The sequence below is a fragment of the Prinia subflava genome, chromosome 5 (assembly GCF_021018805.1).
Source record: "Prinia subflava isolate CZ2003 ecotype Zambia chromosome 5, Cam_Psub_1.2, whole genome shotgun sequence".
Lineage (NCBI taxonomy): Eukaryota > Metazoa > Chordata > Aves > Passeriformes > Cisticolidae > Prinia > Prinia subflava.
Window position 1 is genome coordinate 1,148,445 of NC_086251.1, and position 16,773 is coordinate 1,165,217.

The 16,773-nt window shown below is 42.2% G+C and overlaps 1 protein-coding gene across 4 annotated transcripts in view; it reads right to left on the reverse strand.

The window, feature by feature from the left end:
• PPFIA1 (PTPRF interacting protein alpha 1) overlaps window positions 1–16,773 on the reverse strand; it is a 53,538-nt gene extending 36,765 nt beyond the window's left edge. For 3 of the 4 annotated variants that reach the window (XM_063397523.1, XM_063397524.1, XM_063397522.1), the window contains exons 1-2: window positions 15,584–16,773; window positions 14,240–14,503 (exon numbers count right to left, since the gene is read on the reverse strand). In XM_063397523.1, coding sequence (XP_063253593.1) covers window positions 14,240–14,503 — 264 coding nt within the window. In that variant the 5' untranslated portion in view covers window positions 15,584–16,773. The remainder of the gene's footprint in view (window positions 1–14,239; window positions 14,504–15,583) is intronic. The other variant, XM_063397525.1, reaches the window with a different exon arrangement.

The following is a 16,773-nucleotide window of genomic DNA, read 5'->3' on the forward strand; positions in this document are numbered from 1 at the left end:
AATGGGACCTGAGATAAGTCTCCATCATGATGCTTGTACTACATATAAACTACAATTATTCCAAATTATGATTGCATGGAAATGGCGAATATACAGTCTAAAACAAAACAAGCAAGGAAAATTTAAATAACTAGGCTTATTTCTAGGGTATTTCAGAATCACTTCACTTTAAACCTAAGGGGTTTAGGTAGCACACAGTGACCAAGAGCACAAATATATTTCAAAGTTCCTAGCAAGCAAACTTGCATACCTATTAAGTCACGGGTTTATTCTGGGGTTTTTTTAGGCTAAAAATCAGCACTATGAAATTATGAAACAGTTCAAGGTTATCAAGAGTTAAAACTGAGGAGAGCTAAATTGTTTTCACCATTAAATCCAGCCCTGGAAAAAAGCATAGTTACACACCAACACAGCTCATGCTTTGCCTGTTCCATGTAGTAAAACACATTGCTTTCAACCTTTCCATATCTCTGGCATGTGTTAATGGGAAAGAGAAAAATCAGCCTAGAGTGAGCAAAGAAAAATATTTTCCTTTCCACCTCGTGAAAATAATTTCCAGTAAGTATTGAGCCGCCTGAATTGACTAAGCTAGAAACATGAAACTTATTTCAAACATTAATAGAATCAATTCTATGAAACAAGTTTATCTTTTGTTCTCAAAACCCCAGATCTTAAAAGGAAGTGTAAGAGAATACTTCAAATAATACTGAAACATGGATATGTCAAATTCTTGTGTTTCAGAACACTGCAAGGCTTTTCATGCTCAAAGTAGCTGTTTTTCCAAGTGGAGCTAACTACTCACCAGAGTGAGAACACACTGAAGCTCATTACATAATTAGTGTATTGGCCTCCTTTCCTATTTCTGGTTATGCACAAGATGTTTTATAACTCAAAAGACAAGCACCAAAAGAAAGGTGCACATTTCTTTACTGTCAAAAAAATTCTCCCCTTCCAACTAGAGGCACCAAGATATAGAAAAGGTTTAATACCACCTTTGGTTAACTCTCAAAAATCTGTATTTTCTTTGAAAAAAAAAAAACCAACTTTTTTTTTTTTTGTCTATTAAAAACTGCAACACTGCATGAAAACACTCAAGTGAATATTGCTGCCAGCTGCCAGTCAGTGATCAATACTAAACCTGAGCCACTTCTTACCATTCCAGCCCTTTTTTTTTTAGCAGGTCTCCTTCAAGTGTCCCTCTTGGGACTGACCTAGCTAGGCTTTGTCATTAACGCTGCTCAATCCTAAACAGGCAATTAAGTTTTAACGTGTTTACAAGTTGCATAATCTTATTGCTCTGGAATGAAACCCTCGCTGTTCCCAGTCCGCTTTGGAGCTGGAAGCAGAATGAAGTGCCTGGCATTTGACAAGCCAAGAGCCAAAGGACTCCTCACTCACAGCCAGCAGGTACCAAACATATGCCCAAGAGCAAAAAGGAAAAGCTTATAGCAAGCCCAAGTCTCCATGGCAATAAGTAGGTTTCCAGTTACCATCCTGAGTGAGTTGCCTAAATTTATGCACAGCGTTCCCTGAGCCTCAACTACAAAGCACAAAATCCAGACTTGGGCGCTGGGAGCTTCCGGAAGCGCAAGGAAACAGAAATGGAGAAAGGTGGGATTTGGCAGCTTGGCAAAAGGAATGCAGGAGCTGTAGGAAAAGGGAGGTAGAAACACATCAGCTCCATGTTCCCCCCTGTAACTCCCCTTCCCTGATCTAACTAACACATTTCAGACATGTCCCTGTTTGGGGTGCAGGGGGTCAAAGTACCAGAACCCAAACCTGGATCCAGCCTCTTGCTCCTCTGAGAACGAGGGGCTTTCCTTTCACCCTGCTCAGACCTCACACACCGAGGCTGGAGCGAGAGCCTGAAAACCTTGTGCACAGAGCCCTGGAATCATTAACTACAGCCTGTCCAAAGCTGGCCTGGCAGAACCCTTCCTGCCTGGCCCCCTGCCTTTCACTTTCCCCAGACCCAGCAGAACGGTGCTGTTATGTACACAAGGACGGGGGCAAAGCCTCGTGAAAATACCAGATCTTCGTGCATGGCTGGAGAGCCAGCATTCCCTGAGCTCACACCGTGCTGTGGGCTGAGGGACACAGGGCAGCCCTCCAGGCTGCTGCCTCCCATCCGCGCCTCCATCCCTCCCATCCGCGCCTCCATCCGTGCGCCACGGGGAACACGAGTCACACGTGTGACACGGCACACGCTCCCCACAAGCCTGTTTGCGGCCGATGTGCAAAGCAAGGCACAGCTGCACCCTACAACTGCTCCACAGCCTGAGAAACTCAGCAAAGAGAACAGGAGGTTGTTCAAACAAGTCAGAAAACCTCATCCAGTCACTCCTATTACAACCTGCAGTTCGCTCTGTAGAGTAACCAGCCTTGGGATAATCCACACATTCAGAATCCCTAATTTCTCCAGATAGTTTGTTAATCTTTTCACCAGCCTTCACAAATCAACACAGCTTGTTCAAAGCAGGGTAGATCATATGGGGTGATCAATTAACCCAGAGCAGACACAAACCATTTCCATGCCAGCCCTTTAAACCCTTTTCCAAAGCTACAGATGTGTATCAAATCAACCAGTGAAAAACTCTACCAAAGCACCTGGTTTTCCCTCTAGGGCTTTCTTCAAATACTCAACTGAGGGGGCAAACCCTGCAAGTTAGTAGAAGGCACAGAGGATTAACAAGAAATGAACATACTGAGCACTAACTTGAAATACCAGTTTTAAGTTATTTTCTTCACTTGTCTTTTTAAAAGTACTCATGAAATGTTGCCTCTATTCAGGCAACATCGTCGATCTTCTGAGTAAGGAAGTTCAAAAGCTGAAGAATTATGAGAGCAAGCACAGGAAATGCAGAAGCAGCCTTCAGACTTGCATGAAACTTGGCATCTATTCATATGCAAGGGTAGCAGAAAATTTCTTCCAATCACTTCATTGTGGTGTGGCTATGCAAAGAGTTCCACCTTAGCTGCTCCTCCGTGTACAGGAATACGCCCCCTGAAAGGGCAGATAAGGCACCAAAGTATTCAGAACCATACCGAGCTTGTTTTCCTTGGAAAAATGTCCAAACCAGCTAAAATATGCATCAGGAAAACTTTAGTCATGGTTGCAAAACAGGCTTTTCAACTCGGGACGGCTACTTTGTGCAGAGCAGTAATTGTTGAGAACAGTTGATAACAAAATAATCCTTTCCAATACTGTACCACTCCAACCAGCAAGATTCTAGAGTAAAAGCTTAATTTCACAGAATAAGGCTACAATTCTTGGGGGGTGTTAGAAAAACAACTCAGTGACACTGTGAATCAGTGAATTCTAAGGGTTTCACAATCCGAGTTACCACATTCCTGCACCCCCAGCCTAGGCTATTTTGATTAGGAACTAATAAAGTAGCAGCACAACTTCTTAGGTGTAGCTTTAGGCACCTCCATTTTTGGAGTCCATGTCAGTGAAGAAACCTACCCACACCCATACCCACCATGGCAAAAGGAGAATACACTCGTACTTAATTAAAGAGCAAGAATCTTGCATTACCAGTTTGTCAAGGTATGGGACAAAACCAGTCTCCATCTTTAATATGACAGCAGAGGGATTGCACTGAGGTTTTTCCTCTCCTCACACAAAGCTGGTCAAGATTTCCTGGGATTCCATGCTGGATAGCACAGCAGGCAATCCTCCATGGGGATGCCAAACTGCAGAACAACTGCAAGATGTGCTGAGAAGGTTCAAGAAGTTCTGTAATTTTCCTGGGACCCCCATTCTGGAGACTAAGCAGCTGTAGCAAGACCTTTTAAGTTGTAAACAACAATGAATTGCAAGTTTACTTGGGCAAGAAAAAGCAAATTTCTGCACATCAACTCTAAGCATACTGCACTCACAAGAAACAGCACAATTGTGGCTCAGCTGGCACTAAATATTAAATTCCTATGACTTTTAAGAATTAAAAATTAGTTAACCCTACATACTACATTCTGGTCATCTTACATGACTAACACTGCACAGTTTTTTTCCAAACAGACCCAGGACAAGACCCATCATGCACAACTATTTCAGTGACAAGATACTCCTGCTTGCAGAAACTGTGAGCAGCAGCTGAGGCCCTGCCCTGCCCTATTCCAATCGTTCATCTTGGCCTCTGGTTGCCAGCTTTAGTTCTGTGGCTAGCAGCTGAAAAGTAGATTTTTCACACTCTGTTAAGAGGGAATGCTTGGGAATATGTGAATAAGGCTGGCCAAGCCACCCTCATTAAACAAGCACCAGCATGTACTTCCCCCTCAGTGCTCTCCTATTATATATATATGTATTTATTATTTTTGCCAAGTGATGAACACTCCAGTCTTATAATTTCAAACTTGTTGAAGCAAGTAATACTCACTGAGGACAGCTACGTGCCTTCAGCAGGAAATTCAACTTACCACCTCTTCACATTTTGTTTTTCCTGCTTCTCTGTACTCTGTCACCCTGGTTTACAGGCTGAATGGATTTATGGGGCTAACTGAAGATAAATAAGGCCAAATCTCAGATATTCTGAATAAATTCTACTGGACTATTCCATGGAAGAATTGCTCCATTTTAGCAAATGCTCCAAAACAAAGCAATTCCCAAGTGCACACAAAAAAAGCACAGTCTCAAGTCCTGCAACAGACATGTCTGCTATTTTCTAAACAAAGAAAAAACTAGGAAAAAATCAGCAACAGAGATTAAACTTGATTGAAGAGCTATTGTAGGGGGAGGGTTAAAGCTTTTTTTTAAAGTTCAAAGTATTTTTTTGTCTGCTATTAAAAAAAAAATCCATAAATGAACAGTTCTGGACTTGATGATTACCTGAACCCAGACAGCAGAAGGAAACCAAGAATCAAGACTGTTATGCAAAGAAGAACTAAAAAAATCAATCAATAAATGATAAATCAATGAAAAATAATTCAATTAATAAAAGACAGGGGCAGGCTGTTAGTGTTAGCACTAACAAATGCTGATGTGAAAGATGGGTTGGTGAGGAACCTGCGAAGCTCCTCTTCCACACTGGACTGAAAAGAAGGGAAAGATGATGCAACAAGGGAAGCCCTGCAGCCTCCTACTCCACTGAGACAAAATAAATGCTTGGCCCATTTCTCCTCCTTTACTTCACAGGACTTTATCTTTTATAACAACTGTACAAAATTCAGGAGAGGGTTATGCAGTCTCCACAAACTGCAATGGGATCACAGTTACACCAGTGTCAGCATAAAAGAGACCTGGGAGGGGGAAAGGACAGCCAAAATCCTAAAAAAGTTGTTGCATTTCCACTTTACATGAAGCAAAGTGATCCCAGATTTCTTGAGACAAAGACTCAGCTTTTGGAAGATAATGGTGTGGAACCACGCCTCCAAAGACATTCTGAAAATACAAGCTGCATGTTTTAAAAAATAAATTACTGGATGCACCTGCCTCCTGCTCTTTAACATAAAGAACGTTATGACCTTCCAAGTATTTTCCCATTAACTACAAAAAGGTGGTCATGCTGTATGAAAAATACATTACTCAAGAAAAACAAAAAGATTCACAGTGGTATCCCCAAGGCATCCCCAACATTATTAACCCAAACTTTTAGTCATTCCTCAAACTGTACTACAGTAAATACAGAGATCTTAGAAGGGATAATCTGAAATAAGGAGTTTACCTTATACAGGCACAAACTTGTGCAAAGCCCAGCCAGATTCACCCACACATCCAATATCACCCTCCACACGGGCTCTGCCCTTCCAGCCTTGGATCTCCTGGGTGCAACACCATTCTTTACATCCAAATTAGATTAACTGAAGAACTCTAAACAAGAGAATCTCACTCATTAATTTTTCATTTGGAGCAGAAGTTTCTTTTACTTCTGGCTTTCCAAAGCAGCCCATGCCTTAAAGCCCAGTAGAAGAAGCAAGAGATTAAAGTGTGAGATGCATCCAGGACTTTAAATTTGCTCACAACAGAACCTTAAAGCATCTAAAATTACAGAGTCCAGCTTCCCACTGGGAACAGCAAATCCACAAGTGCAAGATACAGTGAAAAGCACAGCAGGTAACAGAATTTAGGTCTGGTACTATTGGTTCAGCAAGGTTAACAGAGTCCCATGACTCCCTGCATGTTCAGCTCATTTCCCAAGGTTTCCCAATTATAGATAGAAACGCAAAGAAAATGAGAGTTTTGACGCTAACATTCTACTGGCAAAAGTATATATTGCTAAATAATTGTGACAGGCTCACCAAGGACAACTGAGAATCCACAACTCAAACCCACAAATCCACAGTTTAAACCCTGCCACTGATCAAGACAGCAGCCCCTTCAGAGGTGCACAGAACTTCCTTTTCACCCAATATTCTTTTTAAAGGCAATTTGGGGTTGCACAGTGAAAAAAGTTTCATATCAAGCATTCTGGAAAACAAATGAGGAATTCCACGTTGAGATCTCTCCCTCCCTTTTCAGGACTGTGCTTGAAAATTCACAAGTAGTTGAATAAAAGTGCTCACTATTTATGGAGATAGCCATAAAAAACCAGGAATTTATGATCTTCTTTATTGAGTGAGCCCTCTCCACATTCAAGATGGTTTAGCTTTTACACCAAGGATTTTGGTGGCCAAAATTCCTTTTCAAGTAACTCAAAATAAACCCCATTTCTCAGCACTGGACACTGTCAGTGTTGAAGACAATGATCAATGGACTTCATCAACTGCAAGGCGGTTTCTTGACATGAACATTCAGGGACCTTTCAACCATACATCAAGGCAGTCTCCACTTTCTACAGGCCAACACAGAAATTCTTTGTGTGAACTGCACATCTTATGGTGGCTTTGTTTTGTTTGGCTTTTTTAACTATGTAAATTACTCAGCTCCATAGGCTTATATAATTAAATCCTTATACTGTGCACTGTTCTGTAAATTTGAGGTGGGAAAAGAAAAATCTCACTTCTCTCAACAGTACAGCGTTGAACAATCTCCATGCTTTATTAATTTTTACCAGATAATCTACCCTGCCATTCTATATAAAAGGTAAATATGCCCCTAAAAACAATGTTTTAAGTATACAGAACCAAATTTTATATCCATTTCTGTGAGAGGTAGGAAAAACAAAATAAGCAAGCATTGAGTGCTTTAGAATATTTCTCTCCATTGGATACCCAACTCTACTATGTGCTGGCAATAGGAGTGAAGCAAAACACAGCATGGCTCAGACCATACCCAAAGAGAGACTAATGCTCTACAGAGAGGAAAAAAGCAGAAAAGAAACAAATATTAATTGAATTTAAGAATAAAATCAAGAGCTGCCCACTTCCTTATTACAACAAAGAAAAATGCTTATTTTCTAAAGAGAAGGGTATTTTTGTCCTTAACAAAACTCAAAAAGTCACAAATTGAATTTTTCAAGCTTTTCTCCAAATGGCTCTTTAAACAAGTCCTTGTTTAAATTCTGTCCTGGACGTATCTGATAATGCTCAATACTGCTTCTGTAAGGATCTCCTCATTAAGGAATCACAGGATGCTAAAACAGTTTGGGCTGGAAGGGACATTAATGTTCACCTCTGCCACGGGCAGGGACACCTTCCACTAGACCAGACTGCTCAGAGCTCCATCCAGCCTGGACTTGAACCTTGAACTTCACAGAATTTGTAAAACCAAGGATTAATTTTAGAGATTTATCTTTCTGGAAACATCACCAGAAAACAGATGAATTACAGGAATATGTTGACTGTTCTCACTCATATGTATCCATCAATAGCCATGGCATATTTCAGATCCAGCCAAAATTATATTTCTGTTAAGGTCTCCACTACCATCCCCAAAAACCACAACACATGAGCAAAGTTCAAGGCCACTGTGGAACAGCAAAAGAGAAGATGAAGCACCAAAGCTTCTCTTTTGAAAGATGCTGCAGCTCCAGCCACTGCAGCACAGAGCCTTGTCAGGCTGATCAGAAGAGAAGGAGCTGATTTTCAGCAGAGCCTACGTGAAACCAAAGGTCAAGTCTGAAACAGATAAAGGTCATGAGCAAAAAACCAAGGGAACCAACTGCTCACATCAGCTTAGAGGAAAATAACACATCAGAATGAAAGTGAGCACTAACTTCGACTTGTAATCACACTCCCCCAATATCCAAATAAATAAATATCCAACCTCCCAGAGCAATCTCCTCAAGTGACCTACAGATATGGATCCAGCTCCCTACACAATCATCTGGAGTTTCCAAAATGTGCAAACATTATTTCCCTGTGCCTCTGTGAAAAAGTCGAGTTGAATAAAAACCTCACTCCATTCAGCAGCAAAACAATAATTCTTCTTTCAGCCCAGAGAATGTGGAAACATTTTTCCTGGCAAGAATTGCATTACATTTACACTTGGGGAACCCAGAGGCAGGATTACAAAAAAAAAAGACACTTGGAAAGTTATGAGCATCCAGATTACCTGACACACACAACACAAATTTATCTCTTCTCAGTATTTGCAGCTTGAGATGTATATATACAAGAGATTATGGTGAGTATTTTCTAATATATGTCAACAGACACCAGGCAGCCTTAGACTCTAAGTGACTTAAGCTGCCTAAATTGCCACAAGCAGCTTACACAAAGATCTCTGTCATATTCCTTTAAAAATGGAAAGCTAAAAAATAAATCCCCAAATTCAATTGTGAAGTATTTTCTTGTAGTTCTGAGATGCAATGCTAACTCAGGGAAAGGGAAAAAATTACTAATAGGCACTTAAAACGTTCTTTTCAAAAATTCAAGGTCTCTGACAACACTCTTAACTATAAGGGGCCTGCATATATTAAAACACAATGCGTCCTCCTAATTCTATGATCAAAACCTACAGTGAATAAAACCAACTCTCCTAAATATATTACAGAAAAGATGGAACAAAGTCTCAAGCCAGTGGACACTAAAACACTACGAATTTGTAAGGGGGGAGGGAATTGGCTTCTTAATTCATATTTATCATTAATAAAAAAAAAAAAAGCCGATGGGTTTGATTTTTTTTTCTGGAATTGCACTTATACAGCCATATTGAATCTTCAAGTTTTGAGACTAAACACCTTCAAAGCACTTTTCAGTTACAGTGTAGAAAAGAGAGGAGGAAAAAAAAAAGGTAACAGAGGAAGAATTCTGTAAATACCAAAAGACATTACCTGTTGTACCAGAGGCTGCAGGCAAAGTAGCACTGATGGGAGTATACATGTGATGTTCACCTGGTTCTAAATATATATTTTAAATACTTTGTTTTGATGATAGCTCTTTTCACCTTATTTTCACCTGCAGCCAGTTTTTAGGCTGCAAGTTAGACTAGAGCACCCCAGGCATTAATAAACCCACTGTCAGACATCTGTCCACAGCAGCACAAGAGTAGGGAAAAATAATCAGCAGCTCCTGTTTGAGGGCCTCATCCCTACCAAAAACAAATAAAAAGCATTTCTGTGCAGTCACCAAAACATTCTTCCTACAGATAAACTAAGGGAAATCAAAACAATAGTTTCAGACTTCACCAAATCTGCTTATTCAAGGACATCATTGAGCAGTAAAACAGCAGCAAATTTCACCCCAAATTTAGCAGCAGTAAAATTCACCCTCAAATACAAGGAAACTCGAAATGAACTCCAAATTTAATCTAGCTAAAAGGTCTATTTATAATCAAGCAAACCTTAAATTAAAAGCACAGTATAAACAGCAAATTGCTAACAATAGGCAAACAGATGTCTGCTGGGCAGGGGTGGGATGTTTCAATAAACAAACCCAAACATATCCACATGAGAAACCAAGAAGACAGAACCAACGCTGGACACTCAGTGCTGAATACACTCCACTGCTTTATTTAAGTGTAGCTACTCCATTTGGTCCAAACATAGAGAATTATTTCAGGTAAATTCATATTTTGAAGGTTTGGAGCAGAAGGTGTCTGTTTCTGTGTCTTGAAAAAAAAAGAAATGTTAGGGAAGCTGTGGTTTATTGATAATCAGTGAGGAATTCTGAATGTTAACTCCTACCTCTGTCTGACTTAAATTAGTGTAAAGCCAAATCAGTTCAGTAATTTACTAACAGCAAGAGCCAAGTAAGATTTGGCAACTGGAAGCGAACACACAATGAAAATGCAAGAGGAAGAGTCCTGTTCATCTCTGCTGTCAGAACAGGGCGGGAGCAGGGCAGGATGTGCCTGCCCTGACATCCCTGTGACACCCCTGGGCACCTGCAGGATCCCTGCTGAGAGGAAGGAAGGGCTGTTAGTGAGAACTCAGCTGCTGCCCTGGCACCTCGGGGCTGCACATCTGCGAATGCTGCACTTCTGAGGAAAGTGCAGAGGAAATCCCAGCTGCTGCAGGGTCTGGCACAGCCTCTGCTTAATGTGTTCTCTGCCACCGTGTTCCTCACATTAGGTACAATTCAAAACCTCATTTCTATGTCTATGACATCCTGTATTACTCAAACCTGTCTGGAGGAAATCCAGATACCACTGTTCATAAAATGGCAATGAAATCCTTAAGTCCATCATTTCAAAACAATGCCAGGGCAGTCTCTGGGGCAGGTGTCTGATATTTCTTCCATGTGAGGCATTGAGTATTTCTGAGATTGTCTAAGGATCATCACTCTACAGGGACACACCTGAACTTCACTGAATACAAATATGAACTGACACACACCATTTTTAACTCAAGTGTGAAGTACTGATAAAATATTTACTACGGACAGAAAACAACTGTTAGTTCAACCTTCTATTTTACTTACCTTGTACAGAAAAAAATAAGGCATGATAAATTTAAGACCAAAAGATGAGACGTGCAAGATTAAGATGTATCTTAATATCTATTGCTTCACATTTGTATTGTATTTATCAGCTTATAAAATTAACATACATATTAGAATTTTCATCTTGATAACAACAACTGTTGTGAATTCACCGACTGTGCTTTATTTGTAATAGGCACCAGGAGGTTAAACTCTGGTCTTCACCATCCAAAACAAGCATTGTGTTTTCCATTTACAGAAAACATCTCCATGAAATTCTATCAGCAAAAAGGAACCCTGGCCCGCAACATTTCAATAGCAAGAACTGTAGTAACTTGGGCCTCACCTACCTGGGGTTCAAAATTTAACCTTTAAATACAATTTTACAGATTAATTTATAAGTTTGAAGCACACAAATCTCAAATTTTGTAGAATGCACTCTGAAAGGCACTTAAAGGGCATAATTAAATCCACTAAGGCCACAATTAGAATCATAACTGAATGTGTTTATGTTATAAAGCTCTTCAAGTAACAAGTTAATGCTCTTTTTTCTTCTGTGAAAAATTCTAGAAAGAATAAAAACTAAATTCTAGCACAGCACTTTGATTTCTTCAAACTCATTCTCCAAGGTCAGAGTACAGTTTGACTGGAGTAATCTGTAATAGAAGGAAACTCCCAGAAAACAAAGAGCATTGCCAAGAATCCAGTTATTTTATCAAGGCAGTGGTGATGTATTTCACTTCCAGCTGTCCACACTAAAAACCCAGAAAAAGTCAGCTTTACTTTGAGTAATGTAACAGATAAAGCACATCTATATAAGATGAAAATTCTCTCCTCTCAGTGAATTACACATCCACAGAAGCTGCCTTACCCTAAATAGCTGTCCCAGGTTTATGGAGCTAGAACTGATGCCTTAAATTCCCAGCTGGCCACCACACTAAGTGTGTGCTTCCCTGTGGCCCCAAAATCTGCATCACTGCTGCAGGAAAAACTGCATTTACTTTAACAATCTAAGAGGTGCAAACACTGATTTCTCATTTGGAAATTAATTGCATACACACCAGTGTCAGCTTCTTTCTTATACACAGAAAAGTCAGTGACTGAAAGGAATTAAGCACAGGGATGCCATCAGAAACTGAGTGTGTTCACAGCAAAACCAGAGGAGTAATTCTGGTTTAGAAGAAATCCATCTGGCATTCCTGTTTTTATACCAGGACTTGCCATCAGGCATCAGAATGGGCTACAACTGGCTGGTTCAGCTAAAGATCTAAAACACGAAAAGCACACAGAGAAACAATTCAATACCTGTTAAGATAAAGTACTCTGAAATCAGCTACAAAGACTTGTTACAAGCCAAGTCTGAGAAGGAAATAGGTTACGGAATGATTTAGTAACTCATGAAATTACCCCCGTCTTTGTACAATTAAATTAACCTTACAGGTCTACTAAATTGAAAACAACTAAGACAAAAAAAAGTAAAATCTACATTACCATCTCTTCTTTGCTGAAAATATATAACACAGTTATTATTTTATTAAATTTAAAGATATCCTGACTTCATCCTCCTTGATATCCACAGCTAAACAAGGGGTCACTTGAGGCAGTAGTTCAAAAGAATGCTCAGCTTGAAAAAATTAACAAAAAAGTTGGAATAGTTTCCAGTATTATTCACTATAAAGTTTTGACAGTGAACAAGCTAGAATTTAAAAAAAATTGTTTCATCTCACCAAAAATTTACACCTGTGAAGGAACTGATTCTACCATAACAACAAAAAACTTGCCCAATACAGAAGTTAATTCTGATGTAGCAACAACAATGAAAATATTTCTGATTTTTGAAACCACCACAATCACTTGGGCTAAGAACCACTGAGGACAAAAATGGCAGTTCCACAGCACCAAAACAGTATTTTCTAACAGCAATCTACTAAACCCCATACACTGCTGTATATTTATATAAAACTGCAGTAAAGTTTCTCCCTCAACTGACTTGCTTTTGCAACAGATTTCACATGAAACCATGCAATTATGGCATTCTTGAAAAGGGGAACTGCTCATTAATCTTTCAGAAATGTTTAGAAAGTGATGTTTACATGCAAGCAGCCTTCTAGAATTTAGGAAGGAAAGCTGAGAACTGAAAAGGAAAAAGGGGAACAGCGGAGTTGAGAGCTGGGATGATTCTGCTCAGCCACAAACTCGGGTCTAACACTTTGCAGGTCATGCAAGTGGTTAATGGCCTCCATTGATGTAGCAGACCTGACACAGAGGATCAGGAGAAGCCACAATTATTACAACAAAAAAACCAAAGAACGATTTTTGCCTGCAGCACATGATTTAACACGGGCAGCAGCAAAGGCTGAAAACTTCCCCTGTCTGATTTTCATCACTGTAACAGAACTAGATTAACACGTGTAACATTTTTGTTTCTATCCCTCAGTAATTACCAGCACCAATTACCACAGAGAGTCATACAGTGATTGCAATATAATGAGAGCAGTGAAACAGAAGCATTTAACAGCACTGTTTGAAAAGGTATAAACAGTAACTACAATATTGAAGGATACGGGAACATTTGTACAAGTCCCAGCATCATTGTGCCACGTTTAGGACAACCACCAGCGTGTCAAAAAGCACAAGGCTGTCAACAGTTAACCAGCACCTGAAAGCAGCCCCTGCTTTGCCTGGAACCAAATGCTTCTCCACACGTTCAAAGTCCACCTGTATTATTTTTAACTCGAATGGATAAAGCCCAAAGAGTTCTGCAGACACCAATCACCTTTGCTAACTGTGCTCCTTACGTAACAAACCTAGCACTGCAGGCCACGTGCATCCTTCACAAGGCACTAATTAGGAACTCCTAGCAGGACCAAAAAAAACAAAAAACAAACTCAAAAATCCAACTCCGAACTTTTCAAAAGTAACTAAACAGGTTAAACAAAACACTCAGATTTCTATATTGTTGTGACAACTCAGCATGCACTCACAACGTAGCAGTTTTCAAGTTTTTAAGCCAAAGTCTGTAATAGTGTCAGAGTGGTCTGTATGGAATTCACAAAATCCCAAAATGGTTTGGGAGGGACCATAAAGACAATCCAATTCCAACCCCCTGCCACGGGCAGGAACACCTCCCACTAGACTGGGTCTTAATTCTGAAGTACATGAATGCATCAGGCAATCAAGAAATAGCACTTAAAAAGTACTAATTGCAGAAAAAAGTCCATCAAGTTCTATTAAACAAAAAGAGGTCGATACCATTCCACATTTATGCTAAGCCAAGGAAATTCAAGAAACTGGGAAAGCAGACTGGTGGGAAAGGGCTGCTCTTGCCTGCTCTCCTTGCTTTTGCATCTTTCTCAAAATGAGCAAGCACCAACAGATCCTTCAGGATGGATTCATCTCCCCCTAACACAACCTGACCCTTCAGTAAACCAAACGCACGAAAAGCCAACAACACACCACAAACAACGCAAAAAGCACAGAAAAACCCAAAGGCCCATACCTGTGGAAGCGCAGTATTGAGCTGCCTCTGCAAGGAATCCCTCTCATGGCCAACCTCATGCAGCTTGCCCTGGGTGAGCGCCAGCGTCTCCTGAGTTTCTCGCAGCGTTTCCAGCAGGCGATCCCGCTCCTCCAGCATGGACACCATCAACTGCTCGAAGTGGGAATCGGCATCCGACTGCAGCGGGGAACCTGAACCGTGGCCTCCATTTCCCCCGGCGGGAATCTCGGCCTCGCTGATGGTTGGCATCACCTCACACATCATCTTGAAACAAAAGCAGACGCGACAAAAGGCCAGAGGTTTCGGTCAAACAAATCTAAACAGGAACTCTGAGTGCTGCCCATAATACCCACTTAGCTCTCCCCACATCAGCGAGGGCTGCCAGCACCTCGGTGTTTGCCACTGTTTCATTAAGAGAGGAGAAAAGGTACACAGTCAACTTAATCAAGGCTTGGCTTCATAATGAGAATCCCGTGACTTCTTGCAAAACCAGATTTTTGCAGCTACGTCTCAAACTGTGACCTCATTTTAATGGATTTATGTTTTTGTGAGGAGTAAACTGCTGCCGAGATCGTTTAGAAAAAACAAAGATAAGGCATGCAGCCTGACACCAAAAATTACACACTTCACCCACTAACTGATTACACTGCACATTTTGGGAATCATTATCTGCTTCTTCCACTGCTTCAAATGTACAAAGATTTTATCTACAACAGTACTTCGAGCTCGTGTTGGCTGTGGAAGGTTTATGGTGGTGAAAGTGATGTATGGTAAATGAGTAGTGAATCCAAATAGTCCATTTCGGGAGATAAAAACATGCAAAGGAAGATAAAAAGAAAAAAAAATTATGAACCAGTAGCAGCTGTCAATGAGGACAGCAAAAACAAAGGTAAGCAAAAATAATTAAAGGCAGGGGATGAACACAGTTAACAATGCAAATGGGAGCAGTGCACTACTGGAAGTGAGCACACTGTAAACTGGGAGCACCTTTGAGAAACCCTACCAGAGCTAAGGCACCAAGGCATGAAAACCCCCACTCGTGTAACTCCTGCACACTGAAACACCAAAAAAGTTCTTCAGGCAACCTCTCTCAAAAGCTCAAACCTGCAAGAACTCAAGGCAAAATCAGGAAAACTAGCTCCCCCAACCCCTCTGGTACCACAAACGCTGTTCTCAGCCTTAAATCCCACAGTCATAGCCGAAAATTTTACAAGCTCAATTCATTCCGAGTCTTACTGTGGGTGCTCTCAATCCCTTGAAAGGCTTGGAACAGCCTGAAGTGCTTTGTAACGTTTTCGTGCATGATTACGATAAGCCCTCAATTTTCACCACTACGTTATTTACCTTGCTCAATAGAACGAAAAGGCTCGGTAAACAGGCTCCAGGTTTCCTGCAGCACCAGTTCTTCTCTGTTTTAGCAGTTTTCTGTTAACCCCCAAAACCTTTTGGATTGCAAAGCACCCATCCAGCTCCAGCCCACTGGCTGTTTAATCGAAACACGTGGAAAAAAACCCAAATAATAAAATAAACCCGCCGAGGAAAGAGCAGATCCAGTAAAAAGCAGCAGCTTCAGCTAACTCGCCAAGTCCCCGGCACAGAAGAATGTGAAAATAAACTATCTCAGCTTCCCATCTCTCTATTACAGGCCCATAGGTCCTGCAACAGCTGGGATGGAGGAATCATGTGCTGACGAAAAAAAAAAAACAAAATGTAGTCCGATGCAGAGGTGCAACAAGCTTCAATAGTTCATCGCTCATAAATTCCACTCAGGTCACAATCGCATTATTAAACAGAGTACGGACAGCAGCGGAAAACAGCACGAGCTTTCTTGTCGAGGATTTGGAAAAGCCTCCCTTCTTTTCTCTTCTACTAATTCCAACGGGAAGCTCTCCTTCCAGTTCCCTGGGCCTTAGTTCAAACATTTATAATCCCAAGAGCAAGGCGCCGGCGTCGCTTTGGAAGGCGAGCAGGGAGCGAGACCTGTTGTTTCCCCCGCACCAGTCCCGCAGACGATGCTCCGCACCCGAGCGCGGGGAAAGAAAGGACGCGGCAGCTCCGGGGACACGGGCCCGGTCCCGCCGCTCCCGTTCCCCGCGGAGAGCCCGGCTAACAAAGCTGCGGGCGGAGGACGCGGGGCTCTCCCGCTCCCCCTGCCCGGCTCGGGGAGCACCGGCCCGGGCCTCCCTGCTCGCCTCGCTCGCTCCCCGCCGGAGGCCCCAGCGGCGCCGGGAGCGCGGCCGGCCCGGGCCCCGCGCAGCCCCTGCGGAGCGAGCCTGCCCTGGCTCCGGGCCCTACCGAGCGGCGGGGGCTCCGCCGCGCCGGGACGGTCCCTTCGGGCCGGGCCCGGCTCCGCCCGCCGCCGCCGCCTCCACGTCCGTGGTGGCCGGCGCGGGGCCGGCTGAGGCCGGGTGGGTGGCGCCGGCCGCCCGGCGGTGCCGCCACGGCCTCAGGGGGCGGCCGAAGCGCTGCGCGCCCGGAGAGCCGCGATCGCCGCCGCGGCCCCGCCGCTCCCGGCCCCGCTCGCCGCCGCCGCC